Raw genomic sequence first — 26,054 nt, forward strand, 5'->3', positions numbered from 1 at the left:
CAGACCTTCGATTTTTTGACAGGCCAGGCTCAGGCTTGGCAAAGCCTAGCTCGGCCTAGCCTATTCCCACCTCTAATCAAAGTTACAGGAATGAATTGTGTATAATTTTATGATATGGTAGTTAAAGACAATAAAAGTATGTATTAAATGGAAACTGAACAAAGGCTCTTACAACAATCTGCGAAAATGCGCGGACTCCCTAACAGAATCTATAACAGATTCTCCGACGTAACTAACTAATTCTTTTTCCCTCCTACTGGCTCCACCCTACAAACCTTCTGTAAACCGGCCTTCGTTTATCGGTACGGTGCATTTTCAAGAACTGATTTACTTTGTTATCCACTTCCGTATTCTCGTTTTCCTCTTCCTCAGTAACATGCCAATTATAACGAAGCTATATTTTAGGCTTTATATCTTCTTCAGCTACATACCAATTATAAGGAAGCTGGATTTCATGTGTCCTTCTGCTGCTACTTTCATCTACATGATCCAAGTCCAGATAGCATTGATGACTAGCATCATCTGTCCCCAACTCAAATGGTCCAGAGATATCCTGCTCGAATACCATGTGCAATCCCCATTTTTTCAGCTCCAGGTCTGGCTGAGCTTTAAATGTGATTTGTGCTCCTGTTGTTACAAAATGGCAGTGTGGCCGAGAGATATAGATTAGCCAGAGATGTTCTGCAATTGAACCATCATCGCCCTTGTTCAGGTCTAACCGAAGCGGTATATCAAAAGAAAGATACACTGCAGATTGTAAGAAGGAAAGTCAACAAACTGCATGGGTTCCACGTACAAACCTCATTGCAAGATTATTTATTTTTTAGAGTTTTTGGACAAACATAAATTTAAAATGTAAGTTGGTTCGAGTTGGCTCCTACCGCAAGTGCGTGGATTCAACTCTCGTGTTCAAATTTGTTGGTGGATGTAGTTGCGTATAATTTGGTGATCAGGTAGTTAAACACAATGACATTTTTTCAAAGAATGTACAAAAAGCTGTGAGAATTCTTCATCAAACTCAATGTCATAGAATTCTTCAATCAATAAACCTTGCCTGGTTTGTCTTTGAATTCCTCGGTGTGAAGAGATAGATCAACATAATATAAAACAGTGAAACAGTTTGCTTCAATATTTAGTTGCATTCGTCAATAGCAAGAATCCACGAGTTACTCAAACTAGCATTAAATTTATACAACAACAACAACAACAACAACAACAACAACAACAACAAGGCGGAAACTAGTACATCTTGGTGCAGACTACTTCATTGATTTTGTTTTTCCTCGATTTATTTACGAGCAATTCTATAATCCTTCCTTTTGCAGGCGTTAATTTGAAGATTAAATAAGATCATGGAATAGATGATTCATAGGGAAGGTTTTCATACTTTAATTGCTTTAGGCAGAATTTCAAAACAATCAAGCTCTATGCAACTTGAGGTGGATTCATACTTGGACAATTCATGTGATGCAAAATGGTTCATGATATTAACTGCAACTGGCAGTTAACAGCAGATTTTTTTTTATTTTGCTAATTAGTCTGTAACTACAAACTATATGTAAAAACAAATTCATAGTTAATATCTTAATGGTAATCCATACTAAAATCCACCTCAATTTGATGGTATATTTTATGTTCTTACTTTCCTGTCAAAATTAATAGAGGTTACAAAAACATTGACAAATTTTGTGTTGAAAATGAGATAAACTCAATGTCGGTGTCTAATTTGAAGAGATGAATATATGTATAACTGAAAAGCGGCAACACCAATATGACCAATTACACAAATGCATTCCTAATCCTACTTAATGTACAATGTTATGTCCTCAACTATTTAATTACTTTTGCATGTGTATATAAAGAGGAAGGAATAAACAAAAATCATTGAAGAGGTTTTTTAAATGCATCAGCTACGTGGTAAGGCCCATATTCGAGAGACGACTTTCTTTCACATTCACTTCTCTACTCTCGATTTCCTCTTCCTCAGTAACATGCCAATTATAACGAAGCAGAATTTTAGACTTTTCCTCTTCCTCAGTAACATACCAATTATAAGGAAGCTGGACTTCAGGCCTCTTACTGCTGCTACGCTCATGTACATGATCCACGTGAATATAGCCTTGTTGTTGATGAACCTCATCTGTCCCTAACTCGAATGAACTAGAGATATCATGCTCGAATATCATGCGAAATCCCCAAGTTTTCAACTCCACATCTGGGTGTGCTTTAAATGTGACTGCTGCTCCTGTTGCCACAAAATGGCAATGGGGTCTAGAGATATAGATTAGCCAGAGATGTTCTGTATTTAAACCATCAGCCTTGTTCAGGTCTAACCGAAGCGGCATATCGAAGGTTTCTTCCATTTGTTCACTTTCAAAAGAAAGATAAAGAGGATATGGCAGCTGTGATGAAAATGAATACTGTGAAGAACTAGAAGTTGCAGGACGACAGTTTTCCACAAATGCCACACAAAAGGCAAAGCCAAGCCAATTGTCAAACTCGGTCATATAGTCTGTTATCCGTACACTTGAATTTTCCGCAAATTGATGATCAAACCACCGTGGAACTGTGTATCCAGGAACAACAATGTCAAGGCCACACCGGAAATGACAAGGATTCTGGTACCACCGATTAAAAAAAACAAATGTATCAGAACTAGAGAAAAAGAGGTCGGGGAAAGAGTAAGCAATGTGAAGTGCGCACCTCAATTAATTTCATCATCGATGAAAGTGCCAAGTTATGACGTTCTGCAATCTCCAAGAGGGGACAGTTGAAAATATATAATCCTGACCTATGATTATGAGATCCGGATATCATTTTGAAATACTTGCCCCCAGATGAAGTAGCACAAAATTGGAGGTCAGGCAAATATTGAAGCCTGCTGCAATGCGCCAAGTTTAAATATGCTAGACTAGAAAGCCTCCACATTGAAGGCGGTAAGGAAACGAAGTTGTTTCCTTCAAGATTTAACCTTTCTAAATGCCGTAACTCTCCAATAGCATCAGGTACTGTACTTAAATTGCAAAAGCTTAGGTCCAAAAATATCAAAGAATTCAGATAGTAAGAAGATATGAGTTCACCATAACAGCGATCAAAGTTTTCTACAGACGCAAATATGGCGTCATTACTTTCTTCAGACATTGACATGTTTGCCAGCAAGGGTAGATTCTCTAGTTTTAAGCACCCACATAGATCTATAGTTACAAGAGAAGGCATAGAATTAATGCTTTCGGGTATACTGACAAGATTTGTGCAGTCTCTTAAACTCAAGAATTTAAGTTGTTTAAGATCACCAATAGAATGATCAATTGTTGATAAACTCAAACATTGATCAATATCAAGATACTCAAGATTTGAGACCCCGTTAAAACCAGATATGGTTTCAAGTTGTGTGCAGCCAGAGAGATGCAAAACTTTGAGAGAATACAAGTTAGATGCAGTGTCACCATCAAGAACTAGCATGACTAAACTGCTGCAGCCTTCCAAACTCAAGAAAGCAAGTTTTTCAAGAAGTCCAATAGACGGATGGACATACGATAGGTTCATGCATCCTGTAAAATCTAGACGCTCGAGTATTCTGCATCCAGCAAAACTAGGAGTCTCCACAAGATATTTGGAGTTGCTTAAATCCACCCTTTTCAAACAAGGGAGATCCTGTGAAGACAGAATGAGCACCCAAGTATTAGCATATTGTATTTAAACGTGAACATCATAGATTGACTTAATTCATGTTGTTAAATTATACTTTAACTAAAAAGAGATAATGAAAGTCATCAATACAATACCTTGTGACCATCCCATAGTCGTTGGATGCTGCTACGAGGCATATTCAATTCAACAAGATAATAAGGCTCAAAATTTAATGGCAAAGAAGCAAAAGGGTAACCATACCACAGAAGATACTGCAAGCTGTTAGAAAGGAAGTTGAGACTTCCTGAAAAATTTGTATGATACATTATAAGAATTTTAAGTCCCCTCATTATTGACAATCCTTCAGCCATCAACCGAGGATGTTCCGAGATATGCACTTTTTGGTCTAGAATTATGGCATTAACATTGTTTGTTCCCTGAAAACATCAAGAATAAATGTTAAAAACAGGGGAAAAAATCAAACTGCTTGAATAAATATAACCTATCTGATGGGAAAAGTGTTAATTTTTTAAAGAAATCTTGTTACTGTTACTGTAGTCATGACAGAGTAGAAATCCTCATAAAGCCACAATCTACTCCACGATCCTGGTTGGAAAGGAAATTGTTGCCGAACAATTTTCTTCCCCAATTCTTGCAGCATTTCATGCATAAGGATTTCCTGATTTATAATACTTATAAATGACCTCTCAATCAAACTTTGAATTCCAATGTGAGGGTGCAACCCACAAGCATCTAGAATACGCTTCACATAATCTTCCTTCTCCCCTTTAAAGAAACAAGCAATATGCAGAAATATTTCTTTTTCCTCTGAATGTAATCCGTCAAAACTTATCTGAAGCACATCCATAACTTTGTTGTCTGGATTATTCCTCAATCTATACAAAGCATCTCTCCATTGGTTAGCATTTCGAGTACACAAGAAAGAACCCACTACTCGAACTGCTAATGGAAGACCTTGAGCATATTTTAGTACCTCAGGAATTAACTTCACACATCCGCTAGTGGGATCCTCATTTCTGAAAGCTTTTCTATAGAAAAGTTTGCGAGCATCATTGTTGTTCAATAGTGGAACCTCATACACATCGTACGACAAACATGTATCGTGAGATACCGATAACTGTGCTCCAAACACTCTTAGAATATGCATATCCCTGGTTGTAATGATCATTCTACTTCCTTTACCAAGCAACTCGGAATTTATAGCCAACTCTTCCACCTGCTCTAATAGATCAACATTGTCAAGAACTACAAGAAACTTTCTGTTGCGAAGTCTTTTATGTATGATTCCAGATATTTCAGAAGAGCTGTATGTCTCTAGGTTTTTTTCATCCATGGTTTGCCTAAGGATTTGTTTGTTTACAGCAGTAGCACCACCCTCTTTATAAATTTTGCTTACGTTCTCAATAAAACAGCTTGCATCAAACTGATAGGAGACTCTATCATACAAGACGGAAGCAAGAGTTGTCTTTCCGATTCCAGCCATCCCCCAAATACCTATAGCTCGGAATTCATCATCTGTTGAGTTTAATTTCAGCAGGCTTTCTAATTCTTCTACTCGAGGTTGTATCCCAATAAGCTCATCAGCAAACCCTGAGAATTTATGACCCAATATTTTTATTACTTCCTGAACAATATCTTTAATCTCTCGAAACTCTGGTCTGAAAGCAAGGGGGAAATAAAACACTAAATTATTTACCTAACAAAACAGGCAGAAAGTTATGTAAGGATGAATATAACAAGGATTAATTTATATATGTTGACAAATTACTTAAATAGATTTGAAGAAATGATATTTTGATGAAATGAGTCATAACTTCTATTGGTAATATTCTGTGATTTACTTCCGATGAGGGAGAATAAAAAAAAAAGGCTTGATTTGTAAAATTGCTTCTCAGTACAACTCAATTCAACACCACAAATTCATGTCAAGAATATAAAACAACAAAGAGAATAGCATTAACACTTACTTGTTCCTAACATCCCAACCAACTACTTCAGTTAAATCGACCAAAGCTTTCGTCCATCTCACAACCTTATTCGGATCATGATTGAATCTATTCCTGTGTAAATCAAAGGCATGCTGGTACAACCCAGTCTGTTTTCGTACATGAGATGGATCGATATCATAAAAAACAGGGAAAACGATTTGTTTCAAATCTTTACGACATTCAGCAATAGTAGTCATTTCTTCCAAACACCATGTGGACTCAGCATATCGTTGAGAGAAAACAACAATAGAAATCCGAGAGTTTTTAATTGCTTGCAGAAGCTGTGGCGAAAGGGATTCCCCTTTCTCAAGCCTCTTATCATCCATGAAGGAGAAAATACCCTTTCTTGTTAGATGAGCATAAAGATGATCAACAAAAGTGTTACGGGTATCAACACCTCTGAAACTGATAAACACATCATATCTACAATTATGAACACGGTTGGAATCAATGGAAGGACTGGAAGAAGCTGAACCTCCCTGGCCCAAATTGGAAAATGAAAAACGGCCCAACAGAGCCCTAAATGGTTGCGGGAGCAAAGACCTCCATGAGAGCAATATGTCTGTTGTATATGAAATGAAAATGCATTTCAACAAATCAAATAATAATAGGAGTAAGAGTGAACATTCATTTTAGTCACTAACTATCACTATAGTCCCTAAATTATTCTCAATCGATCAAGTATGATAGATTGAGAATAGTTTAGGGAATATTTATTACATTTATATACTTCAGGGACTAATATATACAAGGACTAAATTGATAGATTGAAGATTCAATTTGATAAATGAATGTTATTGTGCAAATTATTAAGTTCAGTTTACTTCGTGAGAACGTTTTCTATTTTCATTTCCTAAAATATGTGTTCATTTTTAACCTGTTAATAAGAGATGTGAGATTCTTGAAAATTGAAATGAACCATTAGAATCAAGAGAAGATGAAGTGTCAGCTAGGGATGATGCATTTTTCTGGAAATAATGAAAACAGTTCTTTTGCATTTTCATTATTTCCAAAAAATGCACATAATTGTTCCCTTAAAGAATCTACTTTAAACTTTTTGTTACCAAGTAAAATTTATTGAAGTTGTTTAGAGTTTGTTTGAAATCCTACATTGCTCAGGTTCTCGATACTAAGAGTCTCACATCGGTTACAAGATGGCCTGGATATATGTTTATAAGTGAGGACAATTATCATTTAACAAGCCGATTTTGTAAAATTGAGTTAAACTCAACTCCCAATTCTAAGACTCGGGTTGTTGGATGTATAAATGTGATCGGGGAAACTCATCTGAGTTAGCTTTTGGGATGTGATTCAAACCCATTTAACAAATGTTAACACAAATTTTAAAAAATGAAAAAATAAAATGTTTTCGGCCCACTAAACCGCCTAATCTGGTGTGAGTCACTTCTGACATCAATTGGTTTTGGCCCTCTTGCGATTGCAGTTGTGGGGAATTGAAGTGTGGTTCTCCCTAGTCCCAACTAACGATAAGTGTAAACAAGAGACTTTGATTATCCAATTAAAAATAATTACAATGAATTCTACATAACCAAACAAAACATGGTGATATGGTATGGTATGAAGTTAATTTTACCTGAAATTTTTGAGTTTGAATCCATCGTCTTTGAATTCCTTGACCTCAAAAATTCACTGCAAAGCTAGTTCCTGGAAGAATGATTCTGAGTATTCAGAAAAGATGAGAATGAAAGAAACATTTAGTGGGTTTGTTGAAGGAAGAGAAATGAATATATAATATAGTGGAGATTACTATTGTAAGAAGGAAATTCAACAGTGTAGGTTCCACATGCAGACCTGAGTAGCTTCCTTCTTGCAATTTTCAGACGACGAAGTGTAGGATAATTGTGTGACTTTGGTGTCTCTTAATGAGCTAAAACTACTTTACTAGAAAAATGTAAAGAAAAGCAACATAAATAAAAAAAGTGGCCTTCACTCGGGATTAAGTTTTCATTGACTTGCTTAATAATTCAATATTGGCATTATATTTCTTCAATCCAACCGTTGAATTCAAAGATCTTATTAAGTAGATCAACTCCACAATTTTTTATAAAAATTCAAAAAATATAGTTATGTATTCAAACTATTGAAATTCAACGGGTTTTTTTTAAAAGTTTGTCGAATGTTCAATTGATGTTATCAGAAAAAGTGTCAACCGGTTTTGAAATTCAACGGTTAGATCAAAGAAATATAATGTTGATATCGAGTTATTAAACGGAGTAAATCAATGGAGTAAGACTTACTCCTGGAGTCAACGAATTCGTCCTTTGAATAAAAACATCTTTATCTTTATCTCCAAGTAACCCTAATTTAACTCTAATCTAATCCTATTTTAATTATTAAAAATGCAAAAAAAATGTCCTCAACAAGAATTGAACTCATATCCTTTCTAATCCTTTCTAAATTAATTTGGTGGATTTGCCAATAAACTACATCAATCAATGTGTTATAATTTGGTAACCAACATATATTAATGGAGTATCATCATTAAAAGCAATGAAACTGGTGAGAAAAAATTACCTTAGCGGCGAGATTAACTCTCCGGGGAGTATCATCATTAATGGAGATTATGTACAATACTCTCCATTTGCTACTTAGCTCTGAAGAAGTACGATTTCTATGAACCTCTCATTAAATTGATGGTTTTATCGGCCGTGAATGCAAGTGGATCCTTCCTCGTGATAAAGCCGATCCATGTTCTTGAAGCCATCAGAATCATATTATGCTGGGGGATATTCACCGGCTTCATAGTTTATCTCATGATTGTAAGGTATAAAAACGGTCCAACCAAAGTCTGATCATCGTGGATACACGTCGGCGGTCATGGCGGCGACAACACCTAGAATTGAACGTCGCAAAGCACGCATCAATTTTATTTTCTGGCGCCTTTAGTGTTAGTTGTTAATTTCGTTTAATAAATTTTTTTGCCGGCAGTGTCTACAACACCGTGGTGGAATGAACGTCGTAAACATAGCGCCACAAATTTATTTTCCGGCATTATGCCTTTAGACTAGATTGTAACGGAATCGCCTTATTTCCATTTAATAATAATAACTCTCCGGCGAGTATCATCATTAATGGAGATTATGTACATACTCTCCATTTGCTACTTAGCTCTGAAGAAGCACGATTTCTATGAACCTCTCATTAAACTGCTGGTTTTCTCGGCCGTGAATGCTAGCGGATCCTTCCTCATGATAAAGTTGATCCATGTTCTAGAAGCCATTAGAATCATATTATGCTGGGGAATATTGACAGGCTTCATCATTTATCTCATGATTTTAAGGTATAAAACGGTCCAACTAAAGTCTTATCATCGTGGATACACGGCGGCGACAACACCTGGAATTGAACGTCGTAAAACACGCATCAATTTTATTTTGCGGCGCCTTTTGTGTTAGTTGTTAATTCCGTTTAACAATTGTTTAGCGGTTAATCGCCGGCGGTGTGTACAACACCGTGGTAGAATGAACGTCGTAAACATAGCGCAACAATTTTATTTTCCGGCCTTATGCCTTTAGACTAGGGGTCTGTTTCGTAAAAATAAGTTAGAAGCTAGCTGATAATTGAAAAACCTAGCTAATTGAAATTAAAGTGTTTGATAAAATTAACTTTTAAAGTGGTTAATAAATATAAAATGACATAATTGATAGTGGGTAGTTTCTTTTTTAGAGTAGGTAGTTATTATATTAAAGGGTAAAAATGAGATAAAGTGTAAAAAATTATAAGCTATGAGCTCAAACGCTACTTTAAATAGCATCTGAAAAAAAAGCTATAAGCTAGTAAAAAAAAGTTTGTTACCAGACACATCTAATTTTTTGAAACAAACTTATAAGCTCATATAATAAGCTATAAGCTAGCTTATTTGTGTTACCAAACACACCCTAAGGCTCTATTTGGTAAAATTAAGCTATAAGCTGCTAATAGCTGAAAATTCAAGTATATGAATATCATCTGGCATGTCAAGATTTGATTTAGCATAACTAGAAAAATCATAACTCAAATAAATCCAACTTGTAATCTTAGATGTTGATTCAGAATTCCAAAAGAAATAATAGTGTTTAAAAATTCAAGTGTATGAATATCACATGACGTGTCAAGATTTGATTTAGCTTAACTCGAAAAATCATAACTCAAATAAATTTTTACTTTTTCAAAAATTATATCCCACATATTATCATTTATTGCATCAACAATTATATTTTAAAATTATATCAGCGTCAATCACCACTGAACCAACTAACTATTGATCTAATTTATTGTCATTTTGATACATGTAAAAAATGATAAAATTTTTTTTTGAAAAATTTGGTATCCGGCCCTAGGACCGACTAATTCAAGGGGACCAATCCCACCGCCCACTTACGGGGGGCCATTTACTCTGTATGGACTTAGCTCACTGAAATTAGTATCAGGGAGAATCGAACCTGAGACCTTGAAATGAGCATTCCAAGGACCCAAGTCAACATTACTAGATCTATACCAACCCCAAGTAAATTAAAAAATTGATAATTAAAAGGAAATTTAATACACACAAGCCATGAATTTGATAATTAACTTCTGAACGTAAACAAAAAAATCTCAAAAAAATTAACAGAAAATAATTCATCTTATTTGTCAAATAATTTTCAATAAGCGTATTATATGGTGGTAACTAAAAATAAATTAAAAAAGGGGTTTTCTAACTTAGACCCTAGTTAGGTCTAAGTTAGCAAGGTGCACCTTTTGAGTTGGACAAAAATACCCATTTTTTTTTTTTTTAAACAATAGAGCAACTGGGGCATGTATGTAATTTGCATCATAAAATAGCGCGCCCCCCAAAATAGCGCGCCCCCCATGCAACAACAACAACTATTACATTTTTTAAATTTCTTCCAAATTTCGACCTCATTTTACGTGCGAATCGAACGCCGATTTCAAAAACTAATACCGGAAACCTTTGTAAAATTGAAAAACGATCAAAATCCATATAAGGAACGTCGAGTTTCGTTGAGTATTGAGGGAGATCGAACCGGGTCAAAAACCGGGTCGCGCGACCCGTTTCTGCATAAAACGGGTGGGGGGACGATGAACAGTGCGCGTCGCCCACGCCCACTCTCACCGGAGGCGCGTGGGGGCGCGTGCGGCCTCAGGGAGGCTCTAGTTTTTTTTTTATTTTTTCATAATAAAATATTAGATAATATTCTGGAAATTTTGGTATATTGTATGAAATTTTTGGAGACCTAAAACTATTTTTAGTTAATTAAATGATTAAAAAGGTAATTAAAAATATTATAATTCCATAAAAAATTTCCAAAATTTTATGTAAAGTACTGTGAATTATTTAAAACCCTCTTGTGTACCTCACTCTCCCTAGTTCAAGTCATGAAATTATTTTCACAAATTCCGCTGATTATTTAAAACCATTTAACAAATAATAATAATAATTTCATAGATTTGTACTCTGAAACCAATTGTTTTTTTATTTGTTTCTAATAAAATATTAGATAATATTCTGGAACTTTTGGTATATTTTATGAAATTTTTGGAGACCTGAAACTATTTTTCGTTAATTAAATGAGATAAAACGGTAATTAAAAACTATTGTTTGCTTCTGAAACCATTTAGCTGGTACTATGGTTTCTGAGAGTTGTACTTTGAAACCATTTTACTGGTAGAATGGTTTCATTGAGTTGATTCTTAGTTATTTGCTTATGAAACCATTTAGCCGGTAGAATGGTTTCAGAGAGTTATATTCTGAAACCATTTTGCTGGTATAATGGTTTCAGTGAGTTGATTGAGTGGTGCGTGTTAAATTACAACACACAAGTAACGTACTTAGTACGATACACATAATTTAAAATGCAATAGAACATATAAATAACGAGATTAAGGAAGTGAAAAATTATGTTTATATATTACTATGAAACCATTTAGCTGGAAGAATGGTTTCAGAGAGTTATACTGTGAAACCATTCTAGCAGTAAAATGGTTTCAGAAGCAAACAATTAAGAATCAACTCCCCTGAAACCATTCTATCAGTGAAATGGTTTCAAAGTACAACGCTCTGAAACCATTGTACCAGCTAAATGGTTTCAGAATGGTTTCAGAAGCAAACAATTAAGAAATTACTCACTGAAACCATTCTACCAGTAAAATGGTTTCAGAGAGTTATACTGTGAAACCATTCTACCAGCTAAATGGTTTCACAGTATTATATAAAGATAATTAAAGGTAGTGAAAAATTGAGTTTTTTTTTTGTGTCCAAATCAAACGAACCAAGTCTCTATTTGTAGACAAAAAAAAATTATGAATTTTGGTATAAAAATAAAAAAATAAAAAATTAATTTACAACGAAATAATTGAGTTTAAAATATTAAATGAAAAAAAAACACGCCAACCACCCAGCAGTTGACACGTGTCCTGCTTTTTTTAAAATAAAATTTTCTCTCTCCAGGCGCAGATCTAGTGTGGTGCACGCGCTGGCTTATCATGGAGCTGGATGATCTAGACTGTCTGATTGATCCGACAGCCATGATGAGATCATCTCTTGGCCGTCTGATGGAAATCAACGGTCTGTAACGGTGGTCCTGCGGTAGGCGCGCGACACTGGATCAGCGCCAATATGTTTTTTTTTTTTTTTTTTTATAAAAAGAAAATGTATTTTTGTCCAACTCAAAAGGTGCACCTTGCTAATTTAGACCCAACTGGGTCTAAATTAGCAGCCCCCATTAAAAAAAAAAGTATGGTTTTTTTTTATAATAGAAATAAATATAAATTATAAAAATAAATTAATAATGAATAAATAATTATAGTTGGAATAATAAAAAGGAGAAAAGTTTGGCTGGCTATCTACACGATCCCCACAATCCAGCGTGTGTGCATCCATTTTTTCGCAACGACACTTCTTTCTTTCTTTCTTTCTACTCTCTTTCATTTCAACAACAAAACAAAACAAAACCCTCAAAATTCAACTAATTTTCCAATTTCAATTCTCCCAAATTCCCTCTCATTTCAACACCAACATCAAAATCATGGCTGGATACAGAGCAGATGATGAATACGATTACCTTTTCAAACTTGTTCTAATCGGTGATTCTGGTGTTGGTAAATCTAATTTACTTTCTAGGTTTACTAGAAATGAGTTCAATTTGGAATCTAAGTCTACTATTGGTGTTGAATTTGCTACTAAAAGTTTGAATGTTGATTCCAAAGTTATTAAGGCTCAGATTTGGGATACTGCTGGTCAGGAAAGGTATATCTTTCTTTCCATTCTTTTAATCCTTCTTTTATTTTTTTGCTTATAATTTCATCTGTGTGATTGTGTTTGTTTGTTTGTTAGAATCGTTATTTTCTGATTTATTGTTTATATTCATTGATTATATTATTATATCATGTTATTTCAATTGCTTCAATTTTAGTTTTTTGTTGCGATGTTTTATGATTTGTGAACTTCCAAGGATTTCTCTAGTCTAGAATTCCAAGCTATTAATTAGGTTTAAATATAATTGTAGTCACTGCAATTGGATCCGGCTTCTGCAAATTTAAAAATTGTTGCTTTTACTCTCTGCGGTCAGCTTATTGGTCCATGTAGGATGATTTTATTGGACTACCTATGACATCAAGTAAAAGTAACGTATTTTGAATTTGCAAGGATTGAATCCTGACAAAAAAAACTCAATAGGACCTAAACCCAAAAACGCTATAATTGCAGAGGCTAAAGTAATTTTAAACCAAAGCCACTAGGTTTGGTCTAGTGGTGAGGGGTTTCAAGTTTCAATTGTCAATACCCGTCTCATTTGGTCAAAATTTCTTTTTGGTTTGTCTTGTGTGAAAATTCTGTCTGTGGCAGCGAAAGGCTGAAAATAAGTAATTTTGGACAGTTTGTGATTTAAGCTAAAGAGTGAAGAGGGGTCTGAGGATATATACTTTGGGGAATTTGGCAGTTTGTTTAGTTTAAGTAACATTTCACGTTAATGCTTAATTTACTAGAATGAGTGTATATCTTCCCAAGCATGCCTAAAATTAGTGCACCACATTAACTTTGGTTGCAGCACTAGGCTCCACTGATGTTTACTTACATCCAAACTTGAACTGTCTGTAAAATAGGCAGTGTTGTCAAATATCGGTCATGGCAGATTGCAGTGGCAGATTTGTGAACAATGGCAGAGCCATGACATTTATGGCTTTCATTTCATGGTTTGCCATCCGCAATCGATAACACCGAAAGGAGGTAAACGGTGTTATATCAGGTCTTAACCTAAAGTTCCTACCCCACTCTAGTCAAGCTGAGGTTCTGATGAAAAATTAATTTTGTCCAACATTAACCAAACATTTGCATTTTTTTTACTAAATTTGTGTTTTCTAGGAGGAAAAATCAATTTTGATACTCTCGACCACAAAATTAAACACAATATGTAAACTCTCGTTTTTAACAACTTTGGATTGGACCCACTTACATCTCTGCAATTGCACTATCTCATCTTTTATTATGTCATGCAAGTTTTATAACTATAACCAACCTTGACATGTTTGTGAAGGAAAACTAAGACATACAATCTAAAATAGCTTAGTTATCTTATCTGAAAATATGCAACTACTACTACCAGACCCTTCTTTAGACAACAAGCTAAATGTTAAGAAGTCTCACATCGGTATCGGTTGCGAGATGATGGTATCAGAGCCTCTCCACGATCAGCTGGGCCGCCTGCTTCCGGGTATCCGATCGGGCCATCCACCATTTATATCCGCGTACCAAGCCCAATAACGCTGGATGCGAGGGGGTGTGTTAAGAAGTCTCACATCGGTTGAGAGATGACCCGACTAAGTGTTTATAAAGTAGAGGCAATCCTCACCATACAAGTCGGTTTTGTAAGGATGAGTTAGGCCCAAAACTCAATTCTAAGATGGTATCAGAGCCTCTATGACTAAGTGGTCTAGAGTTCGATCCCTGCTGCCCTCACTTTCTAATTAAAAAATGGAATTTAAGCATATGGTAGGTGGGCCTATGCATTATCCATGCTTCAAGCCCAAGTGGGCTCTTGCGTGAGGGGGCGTGATAGAAATAATATAAAACCATGGATATGGCTCTATCCTAACAGTTTAAGCTTGTGGGATAATCGGTTATTTGACACTAAATCTCCTTATTTTTTGCAGTTGATTTTGTGAACAGTGTCTCAGTACTCTATAACCAAAAATACTTTTTACACTTTTTTTTGTATTGCATTCTATTTTCTTATTAAAAATAGGATTCTTGTTGAATGTAAAACAGTTGATATTATTAGTGATCCATGCTAATTTCAAGGTACCGCTTGTACCATTTTTAAGGAAACTCCCACCATTTTTAGTGATCCAGTGGCTTAAAATCCACAAATGAATTGCTTTGTATTGATGAAGGTCTTGATCTCATGATGCTGTTTGAGTTATCTGTAAAGAATCAAGTGCTTTATTTATGTACCTTTTTTTACTGCATGAGTATTTTGAGCCTAGCCATCTAATTTGTTGTCAAAATTTGTGTTAAAATATCACTTCTCTAATATAATTAGTGAATCTTAAGTTGTTAATTATGTACTAGTTACTAAACCCAACTGACCCTGAATATGCACCCTCCGTTTCAAACCTTATCTTTGTTATTGTTAAGCCATGTAACCTTGGTGAACTTGGCTTTAATAGCTAATACTACATAGTGCTTATGTGGTTGGTATGCTGCTGATTACTTGTTTCTTGTGTATTTTGTGACACCATATATCTACACTTCCTAAATGTATAGAGGATAGAGATAGGTCTGGAGTTGCTAAGAGCCCATTTGGTATCGATTAAAAAAAAGTGATTTTTACTTTGTATTTTTAAAAATGATTGTCATGAGAACTTAATAAAAAATAGTAAAAGTTATTTTGAACTCATTTGTTGTAAATTAAAAGAGTGGGGGTGGGGGGTAGCTCAATTTTTATTTTTATTTTTGCTAGCTAAGGGTTAAGAGTTAAAGGAATAGAGTGTTCAAGTTCTGGTGAAGCAGAAAAATGCTAACATTAACAACTAATTACTAGCTTTGGCCATTTAAAAAAAATAAAAATTTAAGAGGGTAATTTTGACATTCAGTACTTATATATTCATGGTTAGAGATTTTAACTTAATAAAACTCACTTTTTTAATAACAAATATTTCTCAAAAATTATTTTTTATGTGAAGCTATTTAAAGTAGCTTCTTATTTTAGAGATTTTTTGAAATTTTGTTATCCAAAAAAAGTTGTAACAAAATAATGAAATACTTAAACTGACTATATATGAGAAGTTATTTAAACCAATTTCTCATTTGACACTTTTTTTTAAAAAACAAATTGTTAAATTATTTTAATAAAAAGATGATACACTTTAAAAATCATTTTTAAAAAAACTAAAACAAACGGTCCCTAAATCTAGTTGCAATGACTTGCAGTAATTAATAGGAAAAAAGATAAAAGAAATAACAATGATAGTTAGCCAGCCATATGGGTCTGCTATATAATTGGTTTAAATTAGGAATAGGAAGTTCTATTAAGATCCCTAGCCCCAAATTCAGTGATGGATTCAACCATTGGAAAGCCATGGCTGATGCCCCTCCGACTTATCAGAAACTATATAATTGGTCTTGTTTTATTCTAGTGATTGGCTGGTTTTGTTTTGATTGTCTTACCTATATTCTTGTCTAGATATAATCAATCTAAATTTAGGAAATATATATCATTGACCAAGCTTTATCAATAAGTGTACATTAATATTATATAACACACACACAACAACATATTATTTAAACATTCACATGTTTTATGTTAATTTAACTATTTCCTCATATCTTCTTCACAATTTTCATTGTGACCTTATCGGCTAACATAGCAAAATTTGTCGTTTACCTTTTGCAATTTACTACATATCATGTAATTATTATAATTAATTTTCTTTTACTGGAATTTTTAATATTTAATTATTATTAATTATTAACTTTTTGGCCCCTGGTACGGCCGTAGCGCTATTGTGGTGCCACAATCACGGCCCGTATTGTGGGTGAAATCGTGGAGAAGAAACGCAGCATTGACTTGACATGCAAAAAGTCTAAAATACCCACAGTTTTTAACAGTTTAGAATTTTTTTTATAGGGGTTTTTGGTTTTTTTACTGTGGGGTAATTTGTTCAAGTCAACTGACTCACAGGCATGACCTTTCAACCCTCCTCTGTTTTGGAAATGCGATAAAACAAATACAACTGTGCCAATCCCTCAGTTTTTTCTTTCCCTTCTCAGCAACTCAGTGTCCCTTCTCGTTCTCTGAAACTCTGCGACCCTTTTGCTTCTTCTCTACAACTTTTCCTGACGGTATCCTCTTCTCCCAGTTTTCTGCAACTCTGCGACCAATCCCCTGTTTTTGTTCTCTGTAACTGTGGAGCTCCTCTATTATATGGCATCACCTCAGTCTCAACCAACACAATCAATACCTTTGCTATATTGCTTTATATATATATATATATATATATATATATATATATATATATATATATATATATATATATATATATATATATAGTTTTCTAGCTTTTGTATGGTATGGTATGGAGTGCTTCAATGTAGCGGCCATACTGCTACTGCTATAGCATTTTTGTGGGTTGGCTGCTACGTTACGCTATCTGATACTATAGGATGTAACAATAGTCAGTTACACTTCTTTTTATGTACAATAGTCCCTTCACCCCCTAACTACTTCAGAGTTCAGAGCCCATTATCTTCTGCACTGCCCCTAACACTCTTTATTTTCATGCAATTCCAATCTGTATGCAACTTTGCCAATCCTTTCTAACTTTGTAAGGTAAAAATGAGGGCTGAGTTTCCCATTAGATTTATTGATCAAGGAATGCAATTTACAATTCATATTGCTAAAACGTTAAAAAACCCTATACTGCATCTGAAACTCCAATTCTCTTTAATACATGTACTAGTTAGCTTGAGCTCATAACTGATCCTGAGCTTTTAACAAATTGTTTCTCAATTCTACTGCCACCAACTCATCTCTTCATTCCCATCATGTCCCAAGGTTCTCCCATATTACTGGAAGTTCTGGTGTTTCAATTCAAGTCCTAGCTGCAATTTGTGTTATGACTTTTCTCTCCTTTTTGATTTTTGTTGCTTGTTATTTGCCCTCATCTACATGCAACCATCAAGAACTCAACTTGTATAAAAGGAATATATGTCATAACATCTTATTGACTTCTACGAACAACTGCACATTTGGGTATGGATATACATTTGCATTTTGCAAACCTTATCCTTACCAATATAGTAAATGCACCCTTGGTGAACTAATGTTTATTACCTAGGTGTTCTTTAGCTATTTAGATGGCAATAGTAGTACGGAAATAAGGATATGGCTGATTACTTGTTTCACGTGTATCGTCCGTTAATTTGTATCTATACCTATAACTCACATGCATTTGACATGTGCTTGATTATATAATGTCACATCTACTCAATGATAGTCTTTCACAGAAACTTGTTTCAAGCTAAATATATTCGGCTTCTAATTTTGAAGCAGCTTAGTCTGTCTTGTTGGCTATTACTTGTTAGAATTCCTCAAAAATTTTGTAATGGATTTATTTGAAGGAACTGAGTTGGTCCATGCATTTCCGTGATATGTACCAGAAAGAAATTAGTTATGTCATTACAAATGGGTGGAGGAATTCTTTATTTATGTGCCAGTTACTTTATTGACTCACCTGAACTGTGTGTTTCTGTAATAGATACCGTGCCATTACCAGTGCATACTACCGAGGAGCTGTTGGTGCCCTACTTGTCTATGATGTCACACGACGTGCTACATTTGAGAATGCTGCCAGGTGGTTGAAAGAGTTGAGAGATCACACAGACCCCAACATTGTGGTCATGCTTATTGGAAATAAGTCGGATCTCCGACACCTTGTTGCTGTACCAACAGAAGATGGAAAGTCTTTCGCAGAGAGGGAGTCTCTCTACTTCATGGAGACTTCTGCTTTGGAAGCAACCAATGTAGAAAATGCATTCAGCGAGGTTCTTTCTCAGATATACCACATAGTGAGCAAGAAAGCAGTCGAGGCTGGCGAAGGTAGTTCCTCAGCAGCGCCATCTATAGGACAGACAATAAACGTTAAAGAGGAATCTTCGGTTTTGAAGAGATTTGGATGCTGCTCAAACTAGATGTTTCATGTATGGCAGTTGGTTTGGATAGCCTGTGTCATCTTGTAAATGTCTGCATGTGAACCGGGATTTCAACTTGTAGCATAAGGCCTAGTCTTACATATGGTTTTGGATAATGTTTAAAGCATCATTATTTGCAGGATTCGTTTTTCTTAATAGCGGTATTTTTAAGGTTGTACTTGAACAAATAGAACTACCCAAATTCATACAGGTCAAGTTTCATTTGCAGGATTTTGATATTTGCTATGGTGCAGCAAATAACAGTTTGAACCTTGAATCTCAATTGTGTTTATTTTGTTATATTTTTGAGAACATATAGATGTACTAGTTATTAAACTTAGCTTGGTAATTAACTTTGTCACGGTATTGAATCAATGGATTTATCAACAAATTATTTGTCGAACAATATGAATTATAAAACACAATGTATTATCATCGGTATGCAGACGAGTTAAAGTTTGTTTCCGTAACGTAAAAAGCAAGTTTTAAATTTTATTAGATTTTTTTTTTTTGAAAAACAAGAAAACTTGATTTCTGAGCTGAGCGTCCAAATAGAATTAGAATACCTTTTCTACCTATGACTAAAACTACACGTGCTAAACATTCTAGTCATCAATTGAATGTTATCAATTTTCCCACAGTCAAATGTTGTTCTTTCCTATCCAAAACACTAACAAGTAGTATTTGACAATACGATTCCAAAATCAGACGCAAGGAAACAACACTGGTGAGCAAACTCCATTGCTTTCTGCATCGCCGTTGCTTATGTTGTTGCATCGGCAAAGCCCTTTACTTTCCAAGTTGCTGCCATGATGGTACCATTAGCATCTTGGATCGTCGCCCCAAGCCCTAAAGTGTCGTTAACAGTCAAGTTAACATCATTGTTTACCTTATAAACTCCAACATTAGGTTTGCACCATTTCTGATTGGTATTACCTCTGAAATCTTGACGTCTGGTTTGATTATTCTCATTAGTTTGAATCATATCAGAATTGTTTAATTTTGCAAGTTGCTGATACTCGTCTAGTTAGCCGTATTGATAACAATGTCATCGCGCCAATGTCTTGATAACAATGTCATCGCGCCAATGTCTTGATTATGAATTTTTTGCATGTTCCTAGCATACCAAATGCCGTCTATAATGGTGGCCACCACTTCCATAATGTCCTGATTGGAATGATGCAATATAAAAATTAACCACTCCAAAAAATTAGTCTCCAGATTAGTAGAAAAATTTGTACCCAAATGTGAGACAAATCATATTTTCTTAACCCTAGGACATTGCATGAACATATGATTTATGCTATCCACATTGTTGTGACATCTATCCCAAGAGTTGATGAATTTTCTATCCATGATGTCATAGAACTTTCAAAATTTCGAAATTGTTAGATTTGGCTCAGAAATTTACAAGAAATTCATGTCATAGAAATTTCTATAGCCGGGAATTGTTCAGTCAATAGCTGGGTGGATCCTTTATTGCTTATCAACTTTTAAAGGTGAAACAAAATATCTTCTTAAAGCTCTCTAATGATAAGAGAGCCAAAAATGTTTTATTTTGCACAAAATTATTAATTGTCTCTATGAACCTCTTAACTATGTTGTTAGTTTTGTTAACGGTTAGCAAATGATGTAGCTCATTCACAAATCTTAGTTTAACTGATAGAAATTTCAAAATTGTTAGATCAAATACCATGATCGGAGTTTCTAATTACTTATCATTCCTTCTATCGAAATAAAAAATAATGTAGCTCATCCTTCTTCAACGAAGCGGCATTTGTTACAAATTCCCACTATTTTTATCATCGATCACATTGTATTCCCAACTTATTTTGAATAAAATGATTTAATCTTCATCGTAAAAAAATAATGCAACATCCCTATTAAATTGAAATTCTATTACTAGATCATTGTTTATTGCTGAAGGAATCTCAAACCAGTAACAGTACACTTTGAATTAATGCAATGCATGTGAAAGATTCAAATGTATTAATGTACAAAACAAGAAAAATCAATAATACAGAAATGTAGCTGCTAATAATCAATTATTTATTCAAATGTACAAAAAGCAAGATTATTAAAAAAATATCCATGATCTGTAAAATAAACATATTTAATTCTTTCTTTCTAATAATTCAAATTTCTTTAATACCGCACGATTTTCATCCCCTGAATATTATATTATAATAATATAATCACAATACAAAAAGGGTCCACAACATTATCCTGTGATGCCACTACACTGAATGGCACTCGGAATATTCCTCTTTCGGAAAACCGTTGAACATTCCGGCAACTCACCGAGATCGGCGAAAAGCGATTCATCTTCTTCCCTGATCGTCAGCGTCACGTCCTCCACTCCGCCGCAGATCGGACTTACAAGAACGCCGGTGGAAGCCACGTCGTCGAACCATCCAAACACGGCGTGGTGTTCGCCGGCGAAGTCGAAGTCAGGATGGGCGGCGAAAACAGTTGGATTCTCTGGCTGAGGAGGAGTAGCGGCGGTGCATTCGGCGGAAGAGTCATCGCCGGGAGAGTCGACGGTGGTTGTTACGGTGGCGGTTACGGCGGAGGAAGAGGAGTGAGATTTGGGGAGAGGGAGGGAGTGGTTGTGATCGTAGGCGTAAGTTACGAGGAGGTTGGTGGGGTCCACACGGCTTCGTTCAACTTGTTTTCTAGCGGGGCATCCTTTTGAACTGCTACATCGGTAATAACCCCTGCAATTTTCAGATTCAAGTTAATTAATTAATTAATGATTAAGAAATGAAAATTTGTAGTATTATGAAGAAAAAGATTGGATTAGAAAATGTTTAAGAAATACTTTGTGTGAATGTGATGTTGATTGGGATAATGATCCAAAATAACAAAGGAAAATGACACTTTTGTGGATCATATGTTACATCTTAAGCGCGTGTTTGTCAATTACAGTATAATCATAGATATTTGTTGAATATTTTAAAGAGGATATTTTTACATCCAAAATTATAAGTTCCATGCAATATTAACATCTGGTATCAATTGTCCTAATCCTTCACATATTATTTTTCTATGTTGTTTTCTCTTAAAAAGCAAAACAATTTAATGAGAAGAGACTAATCTTAATCACATTTTGTACTAAATATAGGTGCCTAAAGATATACCTGATTAACTTTATCTAACAACAGATTTTGCGTCAACAAACAACAACAGATTTAAATAATCCATCTAACTAAAACTATTACTTTCAATTACACTAGTATGTAGTGTATTTTTTATTTTTTTTATGTAGCCCTTTGATTCTCTGAAGAATGGGATGTTGGAATTAATTTAGCGTCACCTTTAGGATTCAACGAGTTTAACATTCCAACTCATGACGTTTAGGTGCAATTCTCTTAAAGAACTCTATACTATAAGTATTTTAAGTTGCGCTTTCACTAACAACAATTGTTTTTGGTGTAGTGGTAGGTACTTGGTCCTATAAATGGTATCAAAGCAAGCTCATAAATTTGAATTCCCCAACTGATACTAGGGAAGATTGTTGGAATTAATCCAGCGTCACCCTTAGGATTCGTTGGACTTAACATCTCAACCATGAAGCTTAGGCGCAACTCCTTAAGTTATGTTTTCACTAACGACAACTGTTTTTGGTATAGTGGTAGGAGCTTGGTCCTACATGGGTCTCGATAGTCTAAAGTTTGGTCGTGAGGTTAAAAAAATCTGACAAAAAATTATTTCAATCAGAAATCGAACTCAGGTTCTACTGAATAATCCGTCTTAGAAGGAGCTAATAATTAAACTAAGGGTCATGCTAAACCGTGCCCCCGGGACACTTGTTAAGTTTACCTAAAAAGGAAATAAAAAATAAAATTTATATTGAAAAGACAACTTTTTATACTTTTGAGGCATTGAATGCACGCATTTCGAGACAAAATTTCTATTTTAACATGCTTAACTAGTGCCCCGAGGACACTGTTTAGCATTTTCCTTAAACTAAATCAAAAGTATAATAACTAAACTAGCAATATAAGTGTGAAGAAATAAAAATTTAAACTTCAATCCCTTTAATAACGACCCTAATACCTATCAACTATATTCTTCTAGATGCGCCTGTTTTTTGATAGGTCAGTTCGATGTCCAACACCGAAAAAGAGACCGGTATATTCTTCTAGACGATAACATAAAAGGTCATGCTAAACAGTATTCCAAGATACTAGTTAAGCATATCAAAAAAAAAAAAAAAGATAAAATTATTGATATAAAAAAAAGACTTTTTACATCTTTAACATACTGACGCACAAATTTTAAGATAAAATATTAGTATGTTTAATTAGTACTCCGAAACACTGACATTTCCCTAAATAATAAACTTTAACCACAACAACAAAAATGGTTTCTTTGAGAAATTTAAATAAATCAAACTTAGAAAATGACAGCTTGGGGTTCAAGAAATTTATATTCTCTTAATTATTATCAATGCGTGACACCAACGCGATTTAAAGCCCGCGTGAGCCATCACAATAATCAAAGTTCCTAACTACCACCACAACAATCCATAATCTATAATGCGCATTTTAGCACAGCCGCCCATAACCAGCTTTTCTACGCTTAAAGGTGGCAACAACCACTATCCTTCACACAATTCCTCCATGCACTTCCAATTCAAGCATAATACATGATGAAACATTAAAATTCTAAATTTAATTCATATTCCAAAACACTATATATTTAACATTCTTCACTACAATTAAATTTCCATATATTGCCATAAACTTAAGCTAACACATGACTCAATTATCTAACTTTTTTTTTTTTTGACTAAGACTCAATTATCCAACTTAAAAATAACAATTATGAAAATCAATTAATTAAGATAAAAATTATGAACAATTTATGAGGTAGAAATAATTAGAATATATAGTACCTTGGATATGGGGAGCCTTTAATGGGCTTTTGACCGTACTTTCTCCAAGCCCATGAATCCGACGGTGGAAATGTCTCTCCTTTGCTCTTAGATCCTTCCACGTCACCGATCGGTATAGTAACTACTCTTTTCTTCATCTCCCTCCTAGAACATCAACGGTTAACTACTTTAACTTCCAAATTCACAAACCCAAAAATAAAAAAAATTTGAAAAATAAAAGGAAAAAGTATAAAACCTTTTCTTGGGTGATGGTTCTTCAATTTTTGTGTCTTCACAAGAAGAAGGAGAAGCTGGCCCGGCTTCTGAGATGAGCTCGAGTTTAGGCTCAAGCTCGAGCTCATGCTCATCTGGGTCAGCGACATACACTGGTTTGGTGTTGAATCTACGTTTGTACATGATTGGTTATAGAAAATAATTTGATTTTTTTTTGGTGTTGTTAACTAGTGTAGGAAATGGTGATAAGAATATTGGGCTTGCCGGAAAAAGAAGAGAACGGTGGTGGTGGTGGTGGTGAGGGAATTAGGAAGGTGAGATTGAGAGAGAAGAGAGAATTGAGATTGGTGTTTAATATGAGCCGCCATGGTGACAGATTGTCAATGTAACTAGTTTATTGTGGACGTGCGAGCAAATACATCAATTTAATAAACATTACATTAATGTAAGGCTTTTATTTGATGGAGTAAGGTTCATGATAAACATATAAGCTTCTATTCATTCATTGGTTGTTATGTCATGACTCTATTAACAATTGAGCCCAATGTATATAAAATAATCTAATGTGTAATGCATCATTAGGATTAGATGCAAGTATATGTCCCACATAATTAATGTATTTTGGCCATCCGATTTAAATCATGATTAAAATTAATTTCAAATCAATAGTTATGATTGCTTTCGGCGTAAACTATGTGTTGCAGATTACTGTAGATCTTTGTATGGTTATGGTTAATAGAAATCTACATATATTTATGATTTTATGTAATTAGAATTGACGTGGCAATAGTGTTCCTCTTCAATACGATGGTAGGTGAAGGGGAGAGGGGTTGGTGTTGTACCTGCAGATACTTCGACGCTCAAGTTAGTATTTGTGCAAAGTGAAAGTTTTAGAGAATGGGTAAAAATTTCCTAAGCCTTTTACATCAGAAAGGTTTATGTAGTCCCTAGCATAGAGCCACGACCATAAATATGAGGACGTCCTCGATAGTCGGCATTAATGGTTGTCAGATTAAATGTTGAGAAACCGTGATTGACAATAAAAATGTCAATCATTCTAATGTTGACCATTACAAAAGGCTAACTTCCATTACCTTTGGATAGGAGAGCATGACCTTGGACCTGTATTGTAATGGGCCGAGCTTGACGTACGGACAAATGGGTTCCTCAAGATTGGGCATTAGGCCCAGACAGAACAATTTATATAACAAAGCTATTATATACATATCTCATAAGTATAAATAAGATGGTAGGAAGGTGAAAGAATATTTGATTAACTAGTGGTAGACTCGGATATGTAATTTTCTACTTATTTATTAGAGTTAGAAATATGGTAGGCTGAGCTAGGCTTTGTCAAGCCTGAGCCTGACCTGTCAAAAAATCAAAGCCTGAGTTTGGCCTGGGCCTATCTCATAGGCTTATATATCTTTTAGGCCTAAGTCTGACCTTTTGAAAACCTAATGTGGTCTGTTAGACTATTTAAAAACTTATTTCACATGAACATATTTAAATAAATAATTATATTTATATTTAAATATATTCATGAACTAATAAACTAACGTCCTTTTGATATTTAACATGATATTTTAGAAAATTTGACCATATATGTCATCATATTTCAATTCAAGTTTATAATAATACATTTATTTATGTGAAAAGCGAATGTAGATTAATAAACTTAAACTACTGAAAAAGTTAATAAATGTAAAACTTAACCAAGTATAAATTTTAATATATAAATAATAATAGTAGTAAAAATATTATTCATATTAACTTAAATAGATCGGCCTAGTAGGCTAAAAGACTATTTTAATGGACTTGCAGTATGACCTATTTAACTAAATAAGCTTATAAAAAACATGGACCTACTCTATTTAAAGAAATAAGTTGGTCTGCCTGAGCCTATATAGATTAGGGCATAGACTCCTGTAGGCCGACCTGACCTATTCTCACCTCAACTTGGTGTAAATAAGTTTTACAGCTATAACAAACTCTTTGAAGAAAGATAAAAAACTAATGTGATGTGCTTTACTCCCTCTGGTCCTTAATATAAGAGAAATTTGACTTTTTAGATTCATGGAGAATCTAATGTATGTAGTCCATGTTATTGACT

The 26,054-nt window shown here is 34.5% G+C and overlaps 3 protein-coding genes across 6 annotated transcripts; 1 reads left to right on the plus strand and 2 right to left on the minus strand.

Annotated features, from left to right (window-relative positions):
- Positions 1-1,772: 1,772 nt before the first annotated feature.
- Positions 1,773-7,543, minus strand: LOC123897851 (TMV resistance protein N-like). 4 transcript variants are annotated; one of them, XM_045948641.1, is made up of 7 exons: positions 7,452-7,543; positions 7,234-7,318; positions 5,619-6,201; positions 4,178-5,309; positions 3,786-4,067; positions 2,704-3,654; positions 1,773-2,618 (listed from the first exon to the last, which is right to left on the minus strand). In XM_045948641.1, the coding sequence occupies exons 2-7, from the start codon at positions 7,256-7,258 to the stop codon at positions 1,911-1,913; spliced, it is 3,681 nt and encodes a 1,226-aa protein (XP_045804597.1). In that variant the 5' UTR covers positions 7,259-7,318; positions 7,452-7,543; the 3' UTR covers positions 1,773-1,910. The 4 variants fall into 4 exon arrangements, with proteins under 4 accessions (XP_045804597.1, XP_045804598.1, XP_045804596.1 ...); XM_045948642.1 differs by having other exon boundaries at positions 7,234-7,304; positions 7,408-7,543; XM_045948640.1 differs by having other exon boundaries at positions 7,408-7,542.
- Positions 7,544-12,475: 4,932 nt separating this feature from the next.
- Positions 12,476-19,128, plus strand: LOC123896738 (ras-related protein Rab11D). Its single transcript, XM_045947098.1, has 2 exons — positions 12,476-12,888; positions 18,396-19,128. The coding sequence occupies exons 1-2, from the start codon at positions 12,668-12,670 to the stop codon at positions 18,826-18,828; spliced, it is 654 nt and encodes a 217-aa protein (XP_045803054.1). The 5' UTR covers positions 12,476-12,667; the 3' UTR covers positions 18,829-19,128.
- Positions 19,129-20,823: 1,695 nt separating this feature from the next.
- Positions 20,824-24,508, minus strand: LOC123896737 (probable WRKY transcription factor 69). The gene is made up of 3 exons (XM_045947097.1): positions 23,964-24,508; positions 23,729-23,872; positions 20,824-21,545 (listed from the first exon to the last, which is right to left on the minus strand). Exons 1-3 carry the CDS (start codon positions 24,122-24,124, stop codon positions 21,050-21,052), a joined length of 801 nt encoding a protein of 266 aa, XP_045803053.1. The 5' UTR covers positions 24,125-24,508; the 3' UTR covers positions 20,824-21,049.
- Between the last annotated feature and the right edge of the window lie 1,546 nt (positions 24,509-26,054).

This window comes from Trifolium pratense, linkage group LG7, assembly GCF_020283565.1.
Source record: "Trifolium pratense cultivar HEN17-A07 linkage group LG7, ARS_RC_1.1, whole genome shotgun sequence".
Classification (NCBI taxonomy): Eukaryota; Viridiplantae; Streptophyta; class Magnoliopsida; order Fabales; family Fabaceae; genus Trifolium; species Trifolium pratense.